The 21534-nt window shown below is 39.9% G+C and overlaps 1 protein-coding gene and 1 pseudogene across 1 annotated transcript; both read left to right on the forward strand.

Moving 5' to 3' along the window:
- The first annotated feature begins 5701 nt into the window (after positions 1–5701).
- On the forward strand, positions 5702–6207 carry LOC110297278 (alpha-ketoglutarate dehydrogenase component 4-like; annotated as a pseudogene).
- A 12599-nt stretch (positions 6208–18806) lies between these two features.
- Positions 18807–20849, forward strand: LOC147003491 (oocyte-specific homeobox protein 8). The gene is made up of 3 exons (XM_085842479.1): positions 18807–18831; positions 19705–20177; positions 20694–20849. Exons 1-3 carry the CDS (start codon positions 18807–18809, stop codon positions 20847–20849), a joined length of 654 nt encoding a protein of 217 aa, XP_085698605.1.
- The last annotated feature ends 685 nt before the right edge of the window (positions 20850–21534 follow it).

Consider the following 21534-nt stretch of genomic DNA (forward strand, 5'->3'; position numbering starts at 1 on the left):
GGTCCCTCCCTATGAGTCCTGGGAGTATCTCACCTTCCAGGTCTCTGGTGCATTCTGGGGGATCCCCCCAACCTGCTGTTTTCTGAGATTGCCTGTTTACAGTCTTTCTGCTGGCCCTCAGGGATTTAGTCCTTTTCCTTCACCCAATACCAGATCAGGTTTCCCTCTCCCACAACTTGAAACCTTTAAAAAAGAAATCTCCCTGGTCTGAAAATGTAGCTTAGTGTGCTAGCATAGAAGCAAGAATGAGACCTGGAGAGCTGCCTCCAGCCACATGAGACATCTGCAATCATTTGACATTTGGCATGACTCCCTCACTAAATATAATTCTTCTTCCAGTCACCACCACCCCCATATGTTTTTTTTGAAGCATTGTTTATTTTTATTCTTTGTGTGTGGGTGTTTTTATAGATAATTGTGCACCAGGCATGTGGAGGCCAGGAGACATAAGATCCTCTGAAACTGGAGTTACAGACAGTTATGAACTGCTATGTGGGTGCTGGAGTTGAACTATGGTCTTCTGCAAGTGCAACAAATACCCTTAACACTGACTCTTCTCTCTACCCCTCCCAGTTTTTGATAATAGAGATTTAAGCTGGGGCCTTGTGAATAGCAAGAAAGCAAAGAGTTATATAACTCAGCTAGATGCCAGCTCTTCTCCCAACATTTTTTAAAATAAAAAAAGATTAGAAAACATCTTTCCATGGAACTGAATTCACTCTGTAGCCCAGAATGGCCTTTAACTTTTGATTCTCCTGCTGTGGTTTCCTAAGCATCTGATATTACAGGTCTATGTTTCCAAGGTAGCTCCTATGCAAATTTTGATTACATGGAAAGTAATCAATTACTCTTTTCACCTGAAAACCTAGAGACTTGTGTGCTGAGATCCATGTAGGTGGAATTACGATTTGTTTAAGAACTCAAGAATGTGACCTCAGGTTACCACAGTCACCTGGGTGGACTTCGGTGTGGCACAGCCCTGAGGACAATGTGTTCTGATGACTTTATTCTGTTATGGAGTTCTGCTCTGATTGCAGCCTTCACATCCCTCTTAATCTAAGAATTATATGAAATCTTTAAGTGGGCTTAAAGTTTCTCACTGGGCAGTATTTCTTGCATTCACAATACCAATGCTTGTTCTCTTTTAGGCATTGCTCCTGGAGCAGATTAATGATTCTGTTATCATCCTAGAGAAGAACTTAGAGATTTAGATTGCCAACAATGGCTGCCACTTTTAGAAAAATATTTGGAAAATAAAGTTATTAGTGAAGCTAGGTTGAGATGCTTTTACCACTGGCTCTGATATACAAAGTCTTAGGGAATAATTTGAAGTTGAGAAAGGCACTCTTATTACTTAATCTAGCGACCATTTATGATCAGAAGCAAGAACAATGGCAGCACTGGTTGACTCTCACTGAGACTTGACTAATAGTGGTTGATTTCTTATACCCATTTTTGCCTTCAGCTTCCTGATTCTAATTTATTAACAATTGTTGAATAGATGTGCATTTTGAGGATTTAACGTAGATATGACTCATTTTTATATAAAAGTTTAGATTTGTGATTCTTTTAAGAATCTTTCAAGATTACTTTTAAAGGCAATAAAATGATTACTTCTTTCTTTGTAACAACAATTGCTTCCTGCCAGTAAAAGAAACTGGCTAAGAAAGCAACCTTGCTTGCTTAAACTTTGCTAATCTATAATAAATTAGTTGGTTATCAATGCACATGTTTTTTTTTAAAGAATAATTTATTTTCCTTACCTGTACTACATAATATTATTGAGGAACACACTGTTTTTTTTCATAATTATTCATTAGATGAAAACTAAAATGCAATCACATTATAATTGTGTACTGCTTTAAAAGACTTTTCTGGGAGATGTAAACTATGGGAAAAAAAAATATGAGTAGCTGGAACTATTTTTCCCAGTCATCAACTATGTGTGTATGTGTAAGTTGGTGTGAATGGGTAGCTAGAACATTGTTCCTCCCAGCCATCAACTCTGTGTGTGTGTGTGTGTGTGTGTGTGTGTGTATGTGTGTGTAAAGTTTGTCTGAATGGGTGTTGGAGCATCCATCAACTACGCGTATGTGTGAGGTTTGTGTGTGTGATGGATTGGAATATTGATCCTTCCATCCACCAACTGGGTGTATGTATGTACACATGTAAAGATTTTCAGGCTGTGTGTTAGAGCTTCCTCCTTCCAACACTTGTATGTATGTATGTATGTATGTATGTGGGAAATTCTTGGAGTCTGCTTGCTGGAGCTTTGCTCTAACCATTCTATGTATAAATGTGTTAGTCTGTAGGTTTGTATGCATGTATGTATATATGTATGTATGTATGCATGTATATTTGTGTGTATGAAGTTATTGGACTCTGCCTTTTTTTATCCACTCAGTGTGTGTGTGTGTGTGTGTGTGTGTACCTATACATTTTATCTTTCCTTCTCTTTCTCACCAGCCCCAAGGAGGTAAAAATGTTCAGGTTGCTTTCTGCTGGTCACAGAGAGTGCCAGCCCCAGTAAATTAAGTTTTATTCCCTCAGGAGAAAAAAAAAAGGTCTGCTGAGTAACTTCTCTAATGGCTGGCTGCCTTTGGCAGCAGTCCCTGTAAGTGTCTCTAAGCACTGACACCAATGGCTGCTTGCCTCAGTTTACCCAACACATGAATGTGAAAGCCAGTCATTGGCACTTTGGGAAACTTTTTGTCTCTGTTGTTTAAAAATTTTTAAATGTTTTGTTATAGGTTTATTTATTTTATGTGTATCAGGGTTTGTCTCATATATATGTCAGAAGAAGGCATCACATCCGTGGAATCAGAGATACAGGTGGTTATGAGTCACCATGTAGGTGTTGAGAATCAAATCTGAATTCTCTGCAAAAACAACTTCTCTTGACTCCTGGCCATCTCCCCAGCTCTAACTGTTGGGGATTTTATTTTATATTTGCTGTTGGTGATGTTTGTTTTGGGGGTTGTGGTAATATTTGTTTTTTTGATTGATTTGTTGGCTGGTTCATTTGGATTTGTTTGGTTGGTTGCTTGCTCACTTTTTGGATTTTTTGAGACAGGGATTTTTGTTAGTTTTTTGAGAAAGGGTTTTCTTGTAATGCAGGTGGGCTTTCAAGTTACTATAAAATCAAGGCTGTCCTCCACCTCCTGATTCTTTTCCTTCCACCTCTCAAGCTGTAGGATTTCAAGCATACTGTACCAGTATGTAGTGTAGAGCTATTGAATGACCTAACTGCATTAATGTCTCAGATTCATTAGTAGTTAAGGTCAAGATGTGGAGGGTACATGGGGAACAGTTAGTCTGTGGAGCATACATAGTATATATATTTTAAAGCTTGTGATCCCCATGAGGCTATCTGTCAAGAAAAAACACCTAAGCTAGGTGTAGTGGTATATGCCTTTAGTGCTATGCCACTAGAAAGGCAGATGCAGACTGATCTCTGTGAATCCAGGCCAACCAAGACTACATAGTGAGATTCTGTCTCAAAAATCAACAAGGCAAAACAAAGCCCCACAACACTAATAAATAAAACATAAAACAATAACAAAAAGCCATGTCTCATGGCTCAGTCAAGATTTCTGAAAATGCCAGGTCAATGTGAGTTATGATTGATACCTGGGCTGAGAAAAACAACAAATCCCAAAAGGTGATAGGGAGGTGGCTCCATGGGCAGGGTGCCTGCTTAAAATGCAACAATTCTTGGGCTCTGTCCTCAGCAGTGCACAAACCAGGTGGTGGCACATAACTCAAATCTCAGAACATCAAAGTTACCCTTACCTACCTAGTAGACTCTGGGTCAGTATAAGGTATGTGCAACACTACCTCAAAACAGAGAAAAAATAAAAATAAATAAAAATAAACAACAATCAAAAATAAATAAATAAGATGAGGAACTGAAGGTGGTTCAAGGACTGAAAGCACCAACTACTCTAGAGGACAGAGGTTTCGATTCCCAGTATTAGTCCCACTGGGTGAGAATAAGACCACTACCACAATTTTGAGCCAAAATTGAAGCAAGCTTTAATTAAAAACTGCTGCAAGAATGAACTCAAGCCAGATTCATTTCTGAGTTCCCAGGTAATGACAGTGAGTCACATTTTGCAGACACTTATAAAGACACACATATAAGGTACAATCAGGGGCAAGCATTTTTGTACTTCCTGCCTGTGTACATCCTGCTTATATCCAATCAGGGACAAGAACTGATCTTGACATATTTCTTACACAATTGTGTAGGAGAGTGAAAATATGTGGTATTTTTTTCTTACATAAATAGTCTGTAGCAGTTCAGGAAGTAACTCTCCTTGGGCAAGGGGCTTACAGGTTAGGGGGATTTTTTTTTAAGGATCTCTTAAGCACATAAAACATAACTTTGGCTCTTACACCAGCACCCATATGTCAATTCACAACCATCTGTAACTCCAGATCCAGGGGTTCTGACACCCTCTTTTGGCCTGCACAAGCATATGTGAAAGGCATATGGAATCCACTGGTGGATGTGGTGAAGGGAAAACAGTGGGTGGCAGAGAAGAGCTGGGCAGAGGGAGAAGATGGGGGAGATATAGAAGAGCTAGGTGGTGGGGTAGGGATAAATACAGACCGGAGGACAGAGTAAGGCCATGGTAGTGAGGACTGGAATAACAAAGGTGGAGGATGAGGTGTGGAGGGTGGTTAAAGATGAAAAAGAGAGTCTTCTTCCTGTGAGTCTTGTAGAACAGATTTCAGAGTGGGCTCCTGGGTCTGTGCTACAGACCCTCAAAGAGCCCATCTACTAATAATCAGGGCTTGATGTGGTTTATGTGGTTTGGATCATTTAGACCTTCATCCAGGTGGGGCCTGGTTGGAAGATGCTTCAACCCGAGTTAAGATACACCCAATCTGATTTATGTGGCCTAGCTTATGGAGGATAACATTGACCACTGCCCAGTTTATCTGAGAATCAAAGGTACCCTAGAAGGGCCATTCAACCCCAAATGTGAGCCATTCACAGAATGCTTGGAAGTTCCTCTTGGTGATAGGATAATCACAATCCTCTTTGATTGTGGGGGGGTGGGTAAAGTTTGTCAGTTTTATTTAGAGCAGTTTAGAGAGCTGTTATGCTTGCTAGTCTTATTGACAATCCTGTCTGTTCAGTTACCCCAAGTCAAAGGTAAACAAATGAACACAGAAAGTACAAAAGATGGAACAGAGAGAGTAAAAATGAAACCAAAGACACAATAAACAAAACATAAAGCCAGACCATAACCTCAGGTTGACAGTGCAATGTTTTTCTTTTTTGCATTAAATGAGAGAATATTCAGTATCCATTGAATCCCCCCACCCAACATCCACTTACTCCATAATGATATCTCAACAGATCAGAATATGGCTTACCAAGGAGGCCTTCATAGATGTTTGCTGCTTGCCTCAGCCTGGTAATTCACTTTGATAGACCCTGAAGCTGAGAGCATACCTCAGAGCCTTGAAATCAATAAAATTCTGAAAGACATGAGAGTGGAAATAGAAGCAATAAAGAAATCACAAACTGAAGGAATTCTGTAGCTAGAACATCTAGGGAAGAGAATAGGGACAACAGATTCAAGCATCACCAAAGAATATCAGATATAGGTCCTTCCCACACTGCCTACTACCAATACTTCTGTGGCTTGCTTGCACCCAGGAAGCTGCCCCTGCTTGGGGTGTCACAATGGGTAGTAAGATGGCTTCTGCCACCAGTGTCCTGAAGGTAGTGAATTCACATGCTCCATTAATAAGATTCCTTACAGAAGTGACAAACCTAAACTCAGTGCCTCAGAAGCTTTGGGATCTGCTGCACTACCCTCCCACTCCTCTGTAATTTCACTGAATTCTAAAGGAAATATGTCCCCAGATTTACTGATGCATTAGGGGCCACCAGACACTAAAGAAATAATAAAAGCGGGCTGGTGAGATGGCTCAGTGGGTAAGAGCACCCGACTGCTCTTCCGAAGGTCCAGAGTTCTAATCCCAGCAACCACATGGTGTCTCACAACCATCCGTAACAAGATCTGGCGCCCTCTTCTGGAGTGTCTGAGGACAGCTACAGTGTACTTACATGTAATAAATAAATCTTAAAAAAAAAAAAAGAAATAATAAAAGCATTACCTCAGAAGTACAGAAGGAAACCTGTCTCAAGAGGAAATGGAATCTATCCAGAGTGGACGTCCAGAATGATCATCATGGCTGCTGCTTGTCACCAGACAGAAAGATTAGCTTTACAATAAAGGACTTCTACAATGTCAAATGAAAAGTCATATATTAAACAACTTTAATAAATATTGTGTAAACAGAATGAAGTGTAGAAACTCCAAGTGGTCACTTGTATCTCCTACATTATGTATCATGGTCAGATTCTCCACAAGGTGACCTGTACACTTATTAAAGTCTACATTTTTAAATGCAAAAAAAAAAGAATATCAGAGATGGAAGAGTGAATCTTAGGCATAGAAGATATAATAGAAAAAATTCATACATCAGTCAAAAACAATGTTAAATCTAAAAAAATTCCTGACACAAAACATTCAGAAAGTCTGGGAAATTGTGAAGAGACCTAGCCTAAGAATAATAGGAATAGAAGAAGCTAAACAGTCCCAGCTGCAAGGCCCAGAAAATATTTTCAACAAAATCACAGATGAAAACATTCCCAACCTAAAGAAAGAAATGCCTATAATCATATAAGAAGTTTATAAAACACCAATTTGTCTGGACCAGAAAAGAAAATCCTCTCGGCACATAATTGTCAAAGCACAAAATCTACAAAATAAAGAATATTAAAAGCAGCAAGGGCAAAAGGCCTGGTAACATACAAGGGCAGACCTATCAGAATTACACCTGACCTCTCCACAAAGATTTTAAAAGCTAGAAGGATCCAGACAGATATCTTGCAACCTTTAAAAATCACAAATGCCAATCTATGTAGTAGAAAATATTAAAAATTCATGTGCAGGGTTTCTCCTCCACCTTTGGTGGTTGAGTTCCAAGATAAAAACACACACGGCCTACACAGAACAATAACTGGGCAGCTGCCTATGGGCCATGCTGCAAGAGTCTACTTTTGTAATGATAACCCTGAAACATTATTATGTTTCATCTTGGCTCCTCTTAGCTCCAGTTGGGCAGCCCACAGGGCCACACTCTCCTCTCTCTCTCTCTCTCTCTCTCTCTCTCTCTCTCTCTCTCTCTCTCTCTCTCTCTCTCTCTCTCTCTCTCTTTCTCCCATGGCCACTTTCCTCTCTCCTCTCCTGCATGTTCTTCCTTTATCCCATGATGGCTACTTCCTAATCCTTCCCTCCTTCTGGTCCTCTCTACCCAAGCCCATGGAACCTACCCCACCTATAGCACTTCTGTCCAACTATTGCCTGTTGGTATCTTTATTTACCAATCACAATTAACTAGGGACAATGTCACCCAGTGTCTCACATGCAGACTCTCTTGTATTTGATTTAACCAGTTTTAGGGGATTGAAATTAACATTAGAATACAAGCAACATTAGGTCAACTCACTACAATCTAGACTACTATACCCAGCAGAACTCTAAATCACCAAGGTATTGAAAAAAGGTATTTCAATAAAAATCCAAATTCAATCAATATCTATCTATAAATCCAGCCTACAGAAATACAAGAAGGAAAACTCCAACCCATAGAGGATAGAAGAAAACACAGAAAATAAGTGTCCATGACAGCAAAAATAAGGGAATCACACACATACAAATACAACCAATATCAAAATAACAAGAGATAACAATCACTGGTCATTAATATCTTTCAACATCAATGGACTCAATTCACAAATAAAAAGGCACAGGCTAAGAGAATGGATGTGAAAACAAGATACATAATTCTGTTGCATACAAAAAACACCTCAGCAATAACGATACATATTACCTCAGAGTAAAGGGCTGGAAAAAAAAAAAAAACATTCAAAGCAAACAGACCCAAGAAGCAAGATGGAGTAGCCATTCTAATATCTAATGAAATAGACTTTCCACCAAAATTAATCAAAAGAGATAGGGAAGGTCACTTCATACATATCAAAGGAAAAATTGACCATTCACCAGAGAACATACATGGCAGACAAGATGAACTCACTGACAAGTGGATATTAGCACAGAAGTTCAGAATACTCAAGATACAATTCACATTCATGTGGTCACATGAAGCTCAAGAAGAAGTAAGACCACAGTGTAGATACTTTGGTCCTTCTTTGAAGGGGGGTCAAAATACCCATGGGAGGAGATAGAGAGAGAAAATTTAGAGCAGAAACTGAAGAAAAGGCTATCCAGTGACTGTCCCACCTGGGAATCTATCCCATATACAGTTATCAAACCCAGACACTATTGTGGATGCCAACAAGTGCTTGCTGACAGGAGCCTGATATAGCTGTCTCCTGAGGGGCTCTGCCAGTGCCTGACAAATACAGAAGTAGATGCTCACAGCCATCCATTGGACTGAGCACAGGGTCACCAATGAAGGAGCTAGAGAAAAGACACAAGGAGTTGAAGGGATTTGCATCCACATAGGAGGATCAACAATAGGAACTAACCAGTAACCCCAGAGCTCCCAGGGACTAAACCACCAGCCAAAGAGTACACATGGAGGGATTCAAGGCTCCAGTCTCATATGTAGCAGAGGATGACTTTGTGGGGCATCAATGAGAGGAGAGGCCCTGGGTCTTGTGAAGGCTTGATGCCCCAGTGTAGGTGAATGCCAGCATAGGGAAGTGGGAGTGGGTGGGTTAGTGCCCAGAGAGTGGGAATTGGATACAGGGGTTTTTGGAGGACAAATGAGGAAAGAAGATAAAATTTGAAATGTAAATAAAGTAAATATCTAATAAAAAATAAAATAAAAATGAAATCCCATTGATATTCTACATTTAAAAAAATCAAAGAATCATTAGATTTTACTTCAAAATCCTGTACTCTACAAAACTGGAAACTCTTAAAGAAATGGACAGTTTCCTAAATAGATGTTATCCACTTACCAAAGTTAAATTAAGACTATGTAAACTTCATGTATGAGTTCATTCATACAAATATCATGAATCTGTAAATCTTAGAGAAAAATCCTTTTTATAGTAGATGAGGTGCATACTCATGCACAGTTTAGAAATTCAACCATCCTGGAAATACATTTGGAAGTACTGGAAAAAGTACTTTTACTCCAAGTTCAAGTATTATGTTAGAATATTTATCCTAAATCCAGGAACTTTCAGTAAATTAGGATCAATGAAAAAAATTGAATCGTATAATGAACAAATCCATATCACTCCATATATTTTCCTTGATTTAAAACAAAACAAAACAAAACAAAACCAAGGAGCTGGGTGTGGTGGTGCATGCCTTTAATCCCAGCACTTGTTAGGCAGAGGCTGGCAAGTTCGAGGCCAGCCTGGTCTACGGAGTGAGTTCCAGTACAGCCAGGACTACACAGAGAAACCCTGTCTCAGAAAAAAACAAACAAACAAACAAACAAACAAACAACAACAGCAAAAAAACAAACAACAAAACAAACAAAAAAAACCACAAGGAAATGGTCAAACTACTGAATGATAACATTTCATTGGTCTCAATATTGGAATTCAATGAAACGACCTCCTCATTGGTTGGATCTAATTATGAGAAGAAGCAATAGTGGCCCTTGATTTCAAATGATCATAGATATTTTCTGCAAATTGCTTCATCAGGGATGTTGAAACTCACACACCAGGCAAATGAAAATTAGGTGACTTGAGGAGCTCTTAACAGTCTGGAAATTGCAACCAGGTGGACAGTCTTTCTTGATTCTCATTGCACATGATCAGTGGATTTAGGCCTCATTACTTAATAACTTAGAATCAGAAGTGACTTCCAGGTTCATGGAAAAATTTCTAGAAATGCACAATGAAGACACATCTTACCTTGTTCCCCTCACCCAATGATTGTCTTCAGTCTATAACCATTTATACACATTCTTCTTGTCTATGGTACAGCAAGCATATGGTGATGGTTGACAAAATAGGTCCAGGTAGACTCACTGAATTATGGGGAAGACAGCATGTGTATATTGATAAAGATGCAAGTCCTTGGCTCAAGAAAATTAATCATATCATGTTTGAAAAACATGGAGACTGAAGCTCACTGGATTTAGAACATTAACTATTTGTGGAGGAGCTTAAAATATTTATTAAGAGCCACACAATAGGAGCCTGATGGGCATTTTTAGAAGAACTTCCAGTGGCTAGATTTTAAGGAACCCACTAGGTCTATGTCAATACCTTGCAGGGAAAGGAAACTTCTCTTCAGCTGCAGGACAACTGATGGGACAGCCTGGGGATGGGAAACACATGGAGTAGGTGGAAAGAGTTATTCCTTGGTTGAAATTGATTTTGTTACAGGAGAACTCTGAAGAGGGACTGAGGTCCTGAAGAAAGAGTGGGATCAGCAGCCCATCCTTGTCAGTAGGAGTCTGGAGCTGCATGGTGTGGAACTAGGACTAGAGAACACTGCCTTGGGTCTCACAGCCATGTAAAAATTCCCTTCCTCTGCAGTTGTCCCCAAGTTAAGCCTTGTGGAAAATTTCAGTCACCAGAGCAGTGGCAGGAACTGCAAACAAGAAGACTTGGACACTCCAAGGTCACAGAAGCTGCTAGGCAAGTGGGCAGACAGGCACTGGACCATGAATGAAACCCCTTACTCTGCTGCTCATAAGAGCAATGATCCTCAAATCCTGGTGTGCATTTCATAACTGTGTTGTTAAATTGCTGACCATGTAAGTGTGGCATATCCTGATTTTTTTAATTCATTTACTGCTTCCTAGATTCTTACGTAATAATTTCTTAGAGCATGGACTGGTTAGTTGCAAACATGGTTATATTTCTCTGGTGGCAGGTTCAAAGCTGATATAATTCACATCCATCCATGGTTTCTAACTCTGCTGTTTAATCACTGTGCTAGTCAAGATCTTTGCCATTGGAGATTATACATCCACTGGGAGCTTTTTAGATATTAGTCCCATACGGACCTCTGGAGTTTTGATTGAATCTTAAACAATATTTTAGCAACATTTTTTAAGTTATGGCTGCCTTTAGATTTATCATTATATAAATATTTATTAAGCAACAAAACACTGTATTAATTTTGAACCTGAAATACTTGAACTATCTGATATAAATACAGCATTCATTAATTTGTTCTCATATACTGATTTATTACTGTTACACCTTAGCTTGTGAAAAAAATATGCTAGGTATGATCCTGTGTGATGATAATAGGTCAGAATGTTTTATAGTTTGAAAAAACATTATAATTAATATAACAATAGATATCAGTTTTAAAATAATACTAATCAAGTAACTATTAGAAAAATTCTGTCTTTCGTCTCCATCCAAAGCAGTGCAATGTTCTCATACACACAGGGCTAAAGTGGTGTGCTGTTGATTGTTTGTTTGGTTTTTTGGTTTTTTGAGACAGGGTTTCTCTGTGTAGCCCTAGCTGTTCTGGAACTCACTTTGTAGATTAGGCTGGCCTCAAACTCAGAAATCTGCCTGCCTCTGCCTCCCAGTGCTGGGAGTAAAGGTGTGCACCACCACCTCCCGGCTTGTTGATTGGTTTTTATTTGTTTTATTGAATAAGAACCTTGGCAGGTGCAGTGAAAGGAGACTATAACAAAGTACCAGATATTTTCAGGTTTTGAGAAAGGGATGATCAGGCTTCAGGAGACTAGGATTGACATGGGCACATTCCCTTGGAGGGCTGTTGTGATGATGTACCAGTTAATAAAGTTGCTTTCTTTTAAACAGAAAACTGGTTCAATACCCAACCCCTATGGGGGCTGACAATCATCCTAAATGTCAGTTTGGGACATCTGATGCCTTTATCTGAGTCCAGATAGCAACAGACACAGCGTGTACACATATATTCTGTTAAGAGGTAAACCTAAGCTAAAATTAAAAAAAAAAGAAATCATTGAATGTATATGGAAAAAATATGGCACAATTTTTTCTTCTTATTCTGTCTCAATAATCAATTCTGTATGAAACTATTTTAAAGATTATTTTCCTATTCAAGATTTATTATTTTCAAGATTTTCCTAATGACCATGTAATTGATTTTCTATATAAGAATAAATATTATGGAGTTTATAATTTACTGAAGGGTGCATATGAATGATGAGATCATCATTTTATTCATACTATTTTAAAAGTTTTATAACTCATAAAGTGATGGAAGCAGTCATTAAATGTCTCCTAACAACAAGAACAACAACAACAACAAAACAGGCCCGGGTGTTTTTTTTAGTGCAGATTCTAGCAGACTTTCAAAGAAGAGCTAATACCAATACTCCTCAAACTATTCCACAAAAGAGGAGAAGGAACACTGCCAAACTCAGTCTCTGATTCCACAGTCACTTTGATACCTATACCTCACAAAAACCCAACAATGAAAGAGAACTTCAGACCAATTTCTCTTATGAACATTGATCCAAAAATACTCACAAACCAAATCCAGGAACAGTCAAAAACATCATCCATCATGAACAAGTAGGCTTCATCCCAGGGATGCAGGGGTTGTTCAATATACAAATATTCACCAATATACTCCACCATATTAGCAAACCGAAAGAAAAAAATTACATGATCGCTGGGCAGTGGTGGCGCACACCTTTAATCCCAGCACTTGGGAGGCAGAAGCAGGAGGATTTCTGAGTTCAAGGCCAGCCTGGTCTACAGAGTGAGTTCTAGGACACCCAGAGCTACACAGAGAAACCCTGTCTCAAAAAAAAAAAAAAAGAAAGAAAGAAAGAAAGAAAAGAAAAAAGAAGAAAAAAGAAAAGAAAAATTACATGATCATCTAAGTAGAAGCTAACACAGGCTTTGAAAAAATCCAACACCCATTCATGTTATAAATATTAGAGATATCAGTGATGCAAAGTAGATGCCTAAGTGTAATTAAAGCAATATACAGCAAGCCAACAGCTAATATCAAGCTAAATGCAGAGAAACTTAAAGTAATTCCACTAAATTCAGGGACAAGACATTCTTTCCCTATCTCTTCAATATAGTACTCAAGTGTTAGGAGGAGAGGTCCTTGGTCCTATGAAGGCTTGATAGATACCCCAGCCTAGGGGAATGGAAGGTGGGTGGGGATGTGGGAGTGGGTGGGTGGGTGGGTAGGTGGAGAACACCCTCCTAGACTCAGGAAGAGGGGTTGAGATAGGGAGTTTCTGGGAAGGGGGGGAAACCGGGTAAGAGGAGAACACTTGAAAAGTAAATAAATTTAAAAAGTAAATAATAAAGAAATTGCTTACCTTGAAAAACAAATATATTACTCAAAGTTCTAGCCAGAGCAATGACAACTAAAGAAGATCAAGGGGATACAAACCAGAAAAAAATGAAGCCAATGTACATCTATTTCTAGATGATATGATAATATGCATGAGCAACCCCTAAAATTCTGCCAGAAAACTCCTACATCTGATAAGCTCCTTCAGCAAAGTGGCTAGAGACAAAATTAAGCCAAAGAAATTAGTCATCCTCCTTAATACAAACTGGCCGATAAAGAAATTAGGGAAACATCCTCATTTACAATAGCCATGTATAATATAAGATATCTTGGAATAACTCTAACCAAGCAAGTAAAATATCTATATGACAAGAACTTCAAGTCTCTGAAGAAAATAATTGAAGACTTCAGAGGATGGAAAGAGTTTCTATGCTCATGGATAGGCAGGATTAACATAGTGCAAATGGCCACCTTACCCAAAGCAAACTAGAGATTCAGTGCAATTCCCATCAAAATTCCAACACAATTTTTATAGAATTGAAAGCACAATTCCCAGCCTCATATGAAAAAACAAACAAACAAACAAATAAAAATCCCAAGATAACCAAAACAATCCTGAACAATAAAAAACTTTGAGAGTAATCACCATCACTGACTTCAACCTGTGCTACAGAACAATAGTGATAAAAACTGGATGGTGTCAGCCCAGAAACTGAAAGTTTAATCAATAGAATTGAAATGAACACCCATAAATAAATCCACAAATCCTTGTACACATGATTTTTAATAAAGAAGCCAAAACCATACAATGGAAAAAAGGAAAGCATCTTGAACACATGGTACTGGTCTAACTGGATGTCTACATGTAGAATAATGAAAATAGATCCATGTTTATCACCCTGCACAAAACTCAAGTCTAAGTGGATCAAGGACTTCAACATAAAACCAGGTACACTAACTCTCATAGAGGAGCAAGTGGAAAATACCCTTGAACTCACTGGTACAGGAGACATTTTCCTGAAGAGAAAAACTAATGGCTCAGGCTGTAGGATAAGCAATCAACAAATGGGACCTTGTGAAACTGCAAGTCTTCTATAAGGCACAGGACACTGTCAGTAGGACAAAACAGCAGCCTACAGATTGGAAAAGGATCTTCACTAACTTTACTTCTGACAGAGGGCTAATACTCAAAATTTATAAGGAACTCAAGAAATTAAATGCCAAAGACCCAAATAACCCAAGTAAAAATGGAGCACAGAGCTAAAGAAAGAATTCTCAACAGAGGAATCTCAAATGGCTGAGAAACATGTAAAGGAATGTTTAAAGTCCTTAGTCATCAGGGAAATTGAAATCAAAACAACTCTGAGATTCCAACTTATACTGGTCAGATGACTAAGATAAAAACCTCAAGTGATAACACATGCTACAAAGGATGTAGAGCAAGAGGAATACTCCTCAATTGAAAGTGGGTGTGCAAACTTATACAATCACTTTGGAAATCAATTAGGCAGTTCTTTAAAAAGTGAGAATGGTTCTACCTCAAGACCCAGCTACACCACTTCTGAGAATATACCCAAAATGTGCTCCATCATCCCACAAAGACACTTCTTCACCTATGTTCATAGCAGCTTTATTTGTAATAGCTGAAACTGGAAACAGCCTAGATGTCTCTCAACTTAATAGTGGATATAGGAAATGTGGTACATCTACACAACGAAATGCCATTTAGCTATTAAAAACAAAGATATCATGAATTTTGTAGGAAAATGGATGGATCTTGTGAATATCATGCTAAGTGAGGTTACTTAGTCCCAAAAGGACATGGGACTCACCTACTAGTGGATATTAGCCATAAAATATAGGATGCCCATGTTACACTCCACAAACCAAAAGAAGCTAAACAAGAAGGAAAGCACAAGCAAGGATGCTTGAATCTCACTTAGAAGGGGGAATAAAATAATCATAGATGAAGGGAGGAAACTGGCCAGGAGAACAGATGGATAGTGGAATGGGGGATTTCAAGATCAGATGTGGAGAGGGACAGGAGAAATCATCAGAAAGTCATGAGAATGAAAGGAAATCTGCAACTGATGGGTGGGGATGTAGGGAGCAAACCCCAGAAAGAGACAGAGACCTGGGTTAAGGAAGGTGCCCAAGACTCAGTGGAGTGTCCTTAGCTGTCACTCAAAGCACTGGGGATATGGAACCTGAAGAGGCCACCTCCTGTAGCCAAGCAGGAACCTCAATGGAGGGATAGGAACACCAACCTACGCACAAAACTTTCAATCCCCAATTTATCCTGTCTTCAAGAAATGCAGGGATGGAAGATAGAGCAGAAACTGAGGGAATAACCAGCCGAACTTGAAAGCCATCTCATGGGCAAGTGCCATTCCCTGAAACTATTAATGATATTCTCTTATGCTTGCAGACAGTGGTCTAATATGGCTGTCCTCTGAATGGCTCCACACAGCAACTGACTCATATAGATGCAGACACCCACAGCGAAATGTGAATGGAGCTTGGAGACTCTTATGGAAGACTAGGAGGAAGAACTGAGGCCCCTGAGGAGATAGGAACTCCACAGGAAGACCAACAGACCTGAATCCTTGGGGCTCTCAGAGACTGAACCACCAACCAAAGATCTTACATGGCTGGAACTAAGCCTCCCTGTACATGCGTAGCCAAAGTGCAGCTTAGTCTTCATCTGGTTCCTGTGAACATGAAGCACCTGGAGCACAGGATATCCCCCAAACTGTTGCCTCTCTGAAGGTTATGTTCTTCTAACTAGGCTTCCTTGTCTGGCCTCAGTGAGAGAGGGTATGCCTAGCCTTACAAAGACTAGATGTGCTAGGATGGTGAAATACTCACTGGGCCCCCACCAGCTCAGAGGAGAAGAGGATGGGGATGGGAAGAAGAATTGTGGGAACGGTGACTGGCAGTGGAACAGTGAGAGGGATGTAAAATAAATAAGTAAAATAAAAACAAAACAAATATTATAGGAAGGTACAGGTAGAGAGGGCAGTCACCCACAAAAATGGAATAGTACACAGGATTATCTTAAAATTTTAAAATTTAATTCATTGTTATTATTTCAATATAGGGTTTCTCCATGTGGGCCTTGCTGTCCTAGATCTCATCCTGTAGACCAGGCTTGCCTTCAACTCAGAGGCCCTGTTTTTTTGTTTTGTTGTTTTTGTTTTTTTAAAGTTTGTCCTCAATTCTTTATTTTTATCTTAAATTACTTATAAACTTTATATCTCAATGACAATTTTAATCTTGGTAATATTGACATAGTAAACAATTTTGTTATATTTAGATCACAATTAATTTTAGCATTTTATGATATGTTTGTAAAAGTTATCATGTCATAACATATTTATACAAAGAAGAAGCACCTAAAAAGATCACTTATTTATTCATTTCAGATAAAAATTCTTTGACAGTTTTATTAGGCTCTAAAGTCCCTAAATGAAAACAATAACTATATAATGAATATATAAATATTGAAAGACCATTGCAAACACATGAAATACAGATATAGTTTAGCTAGTCAAATCAGGAATTATATAGCATGGGGAAAACAAATATATTGTTACAGGTATGATTCTTTGTCACATACTTTGGTTGAGTCAGTTTGACATAGCAAAAGCTGGGAAACTGACCGATGAAGCAATGGGTTTCAAAGGGAACTCTCTTCCTGAGGTTTGACATTCTTCTCCCCTAATTTTTATAAATCATAATATCAATCCTCCACTCACCGCTAGTCTGTTGTATGGATTCACGTGCACTCTATTAAGCATTACCTTATAGTAAATGCCTTTTAAGATTGTATTCTAACATAGCTAAAGCCTTCTCCCAGTGTTCTTAGATCCCAGATAGCAACAAGGAGTTTAACCTATTCAATAACCAATTAAGTACTAGTCATTATTTCACCTATCTACAAAAAGAGACTGGAATTCTCACTGAGATAGAAATTCTTATTACAGACTATATTCCGTGCCAACAGCAAATTAAGTAACTATACTGATAAATGGGAATTCTCCAGACATAGATAAGAATTAACAAGGCCTAAAAGTCCTTGACACTACTTTATTCCTGAGGCCAGGCAAGAGTTAATACCCCTCTAGCCCAATTAACTCTAAAGTGTGAAACTCAGCGCTGACCCCAACAGGTGCTTATCTCTAAGATAAACATAGTCCTTTTGTAGTCACTCCCTTTGCACCTGGGAAACTTCAATGTACCATATCTGTTATGTTTTACTATTGATGGTATTCGCTGTAATATAATTAGTCTAAGCTCGACCAGAAAATTACATTCAGATTCAAAACCTCTTTTGTGTGTTTGTCTGTCTGTCACGTCCTAATCTTTGCCCATCTACTCTAGAGAACCGTTTTACGCAGGCACGGGACCCAGAGGGTCTGCAGCAATTCTTATTCCTAGAAAACTTTATTGCTGTACTATACAAAAGAGCTCCCTTTGTGAAGTGTTTTATTTTTAGGCATAGTCTAGATTCACTGTGAAGTTAGAAGTGGAAAATCTAGGATATCAAATTACCAGTAAATTAGAATGTACTTGAATCAGCACTGAAGCAGGGAGGATCTAAACTGTTATGGATGAAAAGTCTAAGAGTGCAGCTTGTAGTTGGCCAAGTATTTTCTTTCCTAGGATCATATACTCTCAATACTTGTTTACTCTCTGTAGAGTTAATAAGGTCTGTCAGGTCTTAGTTGACACCCATATTTCTTTCTTTCTTTCTTTCTTTCTTTTTTTTTTTTTTTAGTTTACATTTTTTTAACCACAAAAGGGTGCATTTTAATAGTCAACCACAGCAGAAGTACAAATCTAAATGGCCAATGAATATACAAAACCCAGCACAACTTCTAGTTAACAGAGTAAAAATGAAGTGGTGTTGAAATGCTACATACCTAACATTAGCCAAAATGGAGATGTTTGGCAGATCTTGGGAGTCCTTGGAACTTCGGTGAGAGGCCCTGTTTTGAGTGACGGAGCCAAAAGAATTAGAAAGTGATGAGGAGGAACATTGAGAAGGCTGATTCTAAGTGCATAGACTGCAATGGGGAGCACGGATAGAGCCCTTGGAAGGCAGAGTCAAGAAGGTGTCAGTTTCCAAGTTCTCACACAAAGCAACATTCAGAGGCTGCTCAAATGGAAAAGATGAGCTGATGGGTGTGGTCGTTCACACCTTTAATCCCAGTTCTTAGGAGGGAGGCAGAATCAAGCAGCTCTAGGATTCTGCAGTCAATCTGGGAGGTCCAGTGAATCCTGGAGCTTGAGAGACACTGTGTCAAAACTGCAGTCGTCAAGGTCACACCTTGAGAAGTTGTGGCTGGAAAGTTGCGGGTGAGGGATATTTAGAGAAAACAGTGTTGCAAGGACAACAAGGGAAGAAAACTTCAGAATGGGTGGGAAGGGAGGGACCAACAATCAGAGGTGATATAAATCCAGGTCCTGGAATCAAAATCCACAAACGCCAGAACCGAGTGTGCCAAGATGCAGGAGCCTACTTATTTTCCAGGTGAGTTGTACTGGGGAAGCTGAGTGGATAGTGTAGGTGGTATGGGGCACTTTATCCTTTGCTTAGGAAGGAAGGGAGCAGAGAGAGGAAGAGCAGGCTTGCAGCAGCTGCATGACAGATCCAGAGTGAGCTCATTCCCCAGCCCCAGTCTCTCTGGGCTGAAGGTACTGTATTAACACAGGAGTTCTTTGTGGGTTTATTTATTTATTTATTTACATATATTTTTTATTACGTATTTTCCCCAATTACATTTCCAGTGCTATCCCAAAAGTCCCCCAGACTCTTCCCCCCCCCCACTTCCCTACCCAGCCACCCCCACTTTTTGGCCCTGGCGTTCCCCTGTACTGGGGCATATAAAGTTTGCAAGTCTAATGGGCCTTTCTTTCCAGTGATGGCCGACTAGGCCATCTTTTGATACATATGCAACTATAGTCAAGAGCTCCGGGGTACTGGTTAATTCATAATGTTGTTGCACCTACAGGGTTGCATATCTCTTTAGCTCCTTGGATACTTTCTCTAGCTCCTCCATTGGGGGCCCTGTGATCCATCCAATAGCTGACTGTGAGCATCCACTCATGTGTTTGCTAGGCCCGGGCCTAGTCTCACAAGAGACAGCTTGTGATATCAGGGTCCTTTCAGCAAACGCTTGCTGAAGGCAGGATGTATGCTGGGACTGTCAGGCAGGTAGAAGTCAGGGTGCCTCCCAGTGTGCTGGTTCTTAGGCTAAGCCTCTGTGCTTTGTTCTCCTGCCTCTCCAGACAAGATAACCCTGAACCCTCTGCATAGTATGCCAGGTATAATTGATCAGAAAGGTTAAGGGGCAGCTACTGAGGACTGTGAGATCTATTTGACCTCTTTTATTCTTTCTCCTAGACTTTCCAATGCAGAATGCTCCCCCAACACTTCTACCTACAGATTGGATCTTTAGAGCTCCACTGTCCCCAGATCTCCAAATGCCTTCAGCCCTGCTAGTGCATGATTATCACCAAATTCCCCAAAGCCCTCAATTACCTGAAGGTCTCCAAATGGATCAAGGTCCCCTAGTGCCTCATTATTGCCAAAGACCACAACCTCCACCATTACTTGAAGGTCTACAAATGGATCCAGGATCCCCAGTGAACCCAGGCTTTCAAGTTTATCCCTTAGCTCCACTTGTGGCTCCTCAGGTCCTTCCAAGGCCACGTGTTACCGGAAAGGCTTCTATCAGGGAGTGGAAAGGGCGCACCAGGTATAGCCCAGAACAAAAGAGTACGCTGGAAAAATTCTTTAAAAAGTCCAAGTATCCTTCCTTCAAACAACGCCAGGAGCTGGCAAAAAGCGTTTGTGTGATGGAATACCAGATTCGGGTCTGTACCCTCTCTTATCCCTCTCCCATCTAGTCAGGATAGCCACTCCCCTCTTAGCCATGTACACCACACCCCCCACTCCCATCACTTATGGTGGTTTTGTTTGTTTATTGTTAGGGGCTACTTGGTTCCTCGTTACAGAAAGTTGGTTGAGGGTTTCGCTAGCATGTACCCAGGGTTAGACACTGCATCCCTCTTGGACCTCTTAGAAACCCCTGGACAACTTGGAGCTATGTTGGTGCCTCTTGGAGTTTCCAGTTGTCTAAAGATCAGGGTTTCCTTTGAGTCTTCTAATATTATAGATCAGAAATGTCCATTGTCCCCATGAGCTCATGCCCTGCCTATATTGCCTTTCTTCTTCCTATTGAGCCCTCAAGGCCTGTGATGTGTCAATGGGAGCTCACATAGAGAGGGAAACAAAGACTGTGTCTTTCCACACAGCTTCAGATCTAGGGCCTAGACTAGTGTGGATGGTGCCCTCTGCCTAGCCTATTTAGTCTTTGTTTGTTTCTGCAGATATGGTTTAAGAACAGGAGGGCTAGATACTTTCGGGAACATCCCCAAGAACGTCGAAAAGCTCGTGGGAATCAAGGTTGGGGAGCCCAAACCAGCACAGGAGATCATGCCTGCGTTAATGCTGGGGCCACTGGTGATTCTGTGACCCAAGCCTAGCAGATGTTGACTCCCTTCTTCAACCCAGCTCCTCTGGTATCTTCCCATCACTTCTGCAGTCTTGATCAGACCTGGGGAACTGGCTGCTCTTACCCAGACTATAACAACCACTGGCTCATTTCTTTCCATCAACAAAAGCCATGGGCCCAGTTCAGTCTGTAGCAGTTGAAGACACATCAGACTCAGCTCCAGAGATCAGACTCAGCCCTAGCCAAAGCTCCAGTACTCTGCCACCTTTGTAGAGCCAGCAGCAGCAGCTCAAGTTCCCTCAAAAGATGCAGCTGTGAAGATCCATGTAGACGAAAATACTTGCATCCCAGGACTAGTTCTGCGTTCATGGCCTCTACAGATTTGACAGTCCCCTAGATAGCATGTTTACCAAATCTGTTGTCCCTGATTTTGCTCAACCCTATTTACCATGAGGTTATTTTTGAGGATCATTTGACCCCTCTTGTTTATTGTATATTTAACTTCGGTAAATTTTATTAATTAAAGACATGTGCAGTTAAACTTGATTTTTGTTTTTGGTTTTTTTTTTTTTAAGTTTTCTTTCTTTTATTGGATGTTTTCTTTATTTACATTCCAAATGCTATCCCCTTTCCCAGTTTCCTCTCTGGACACTCCCTCTCTCATCTCCCCTACCCTTGCTTCTTTGAGGGTGCTCCCCTACTTAGCCTCCCACTCC

The sequence above is a fragment of the Mus caroli genome, unplaced genomic scaffold (genome assembly GCF_978045245.1).
Source record: "Mus caroli unplaced genomic scaffold, Mus_caroli_1 scaffold_8, whole genome shotgun sequence".
Taxonomy (NCBI): Eukaryota; Metazoa; Chordata; class Mammalia; order Rodentia; family Muridae; genus Mus; species Mus caroli.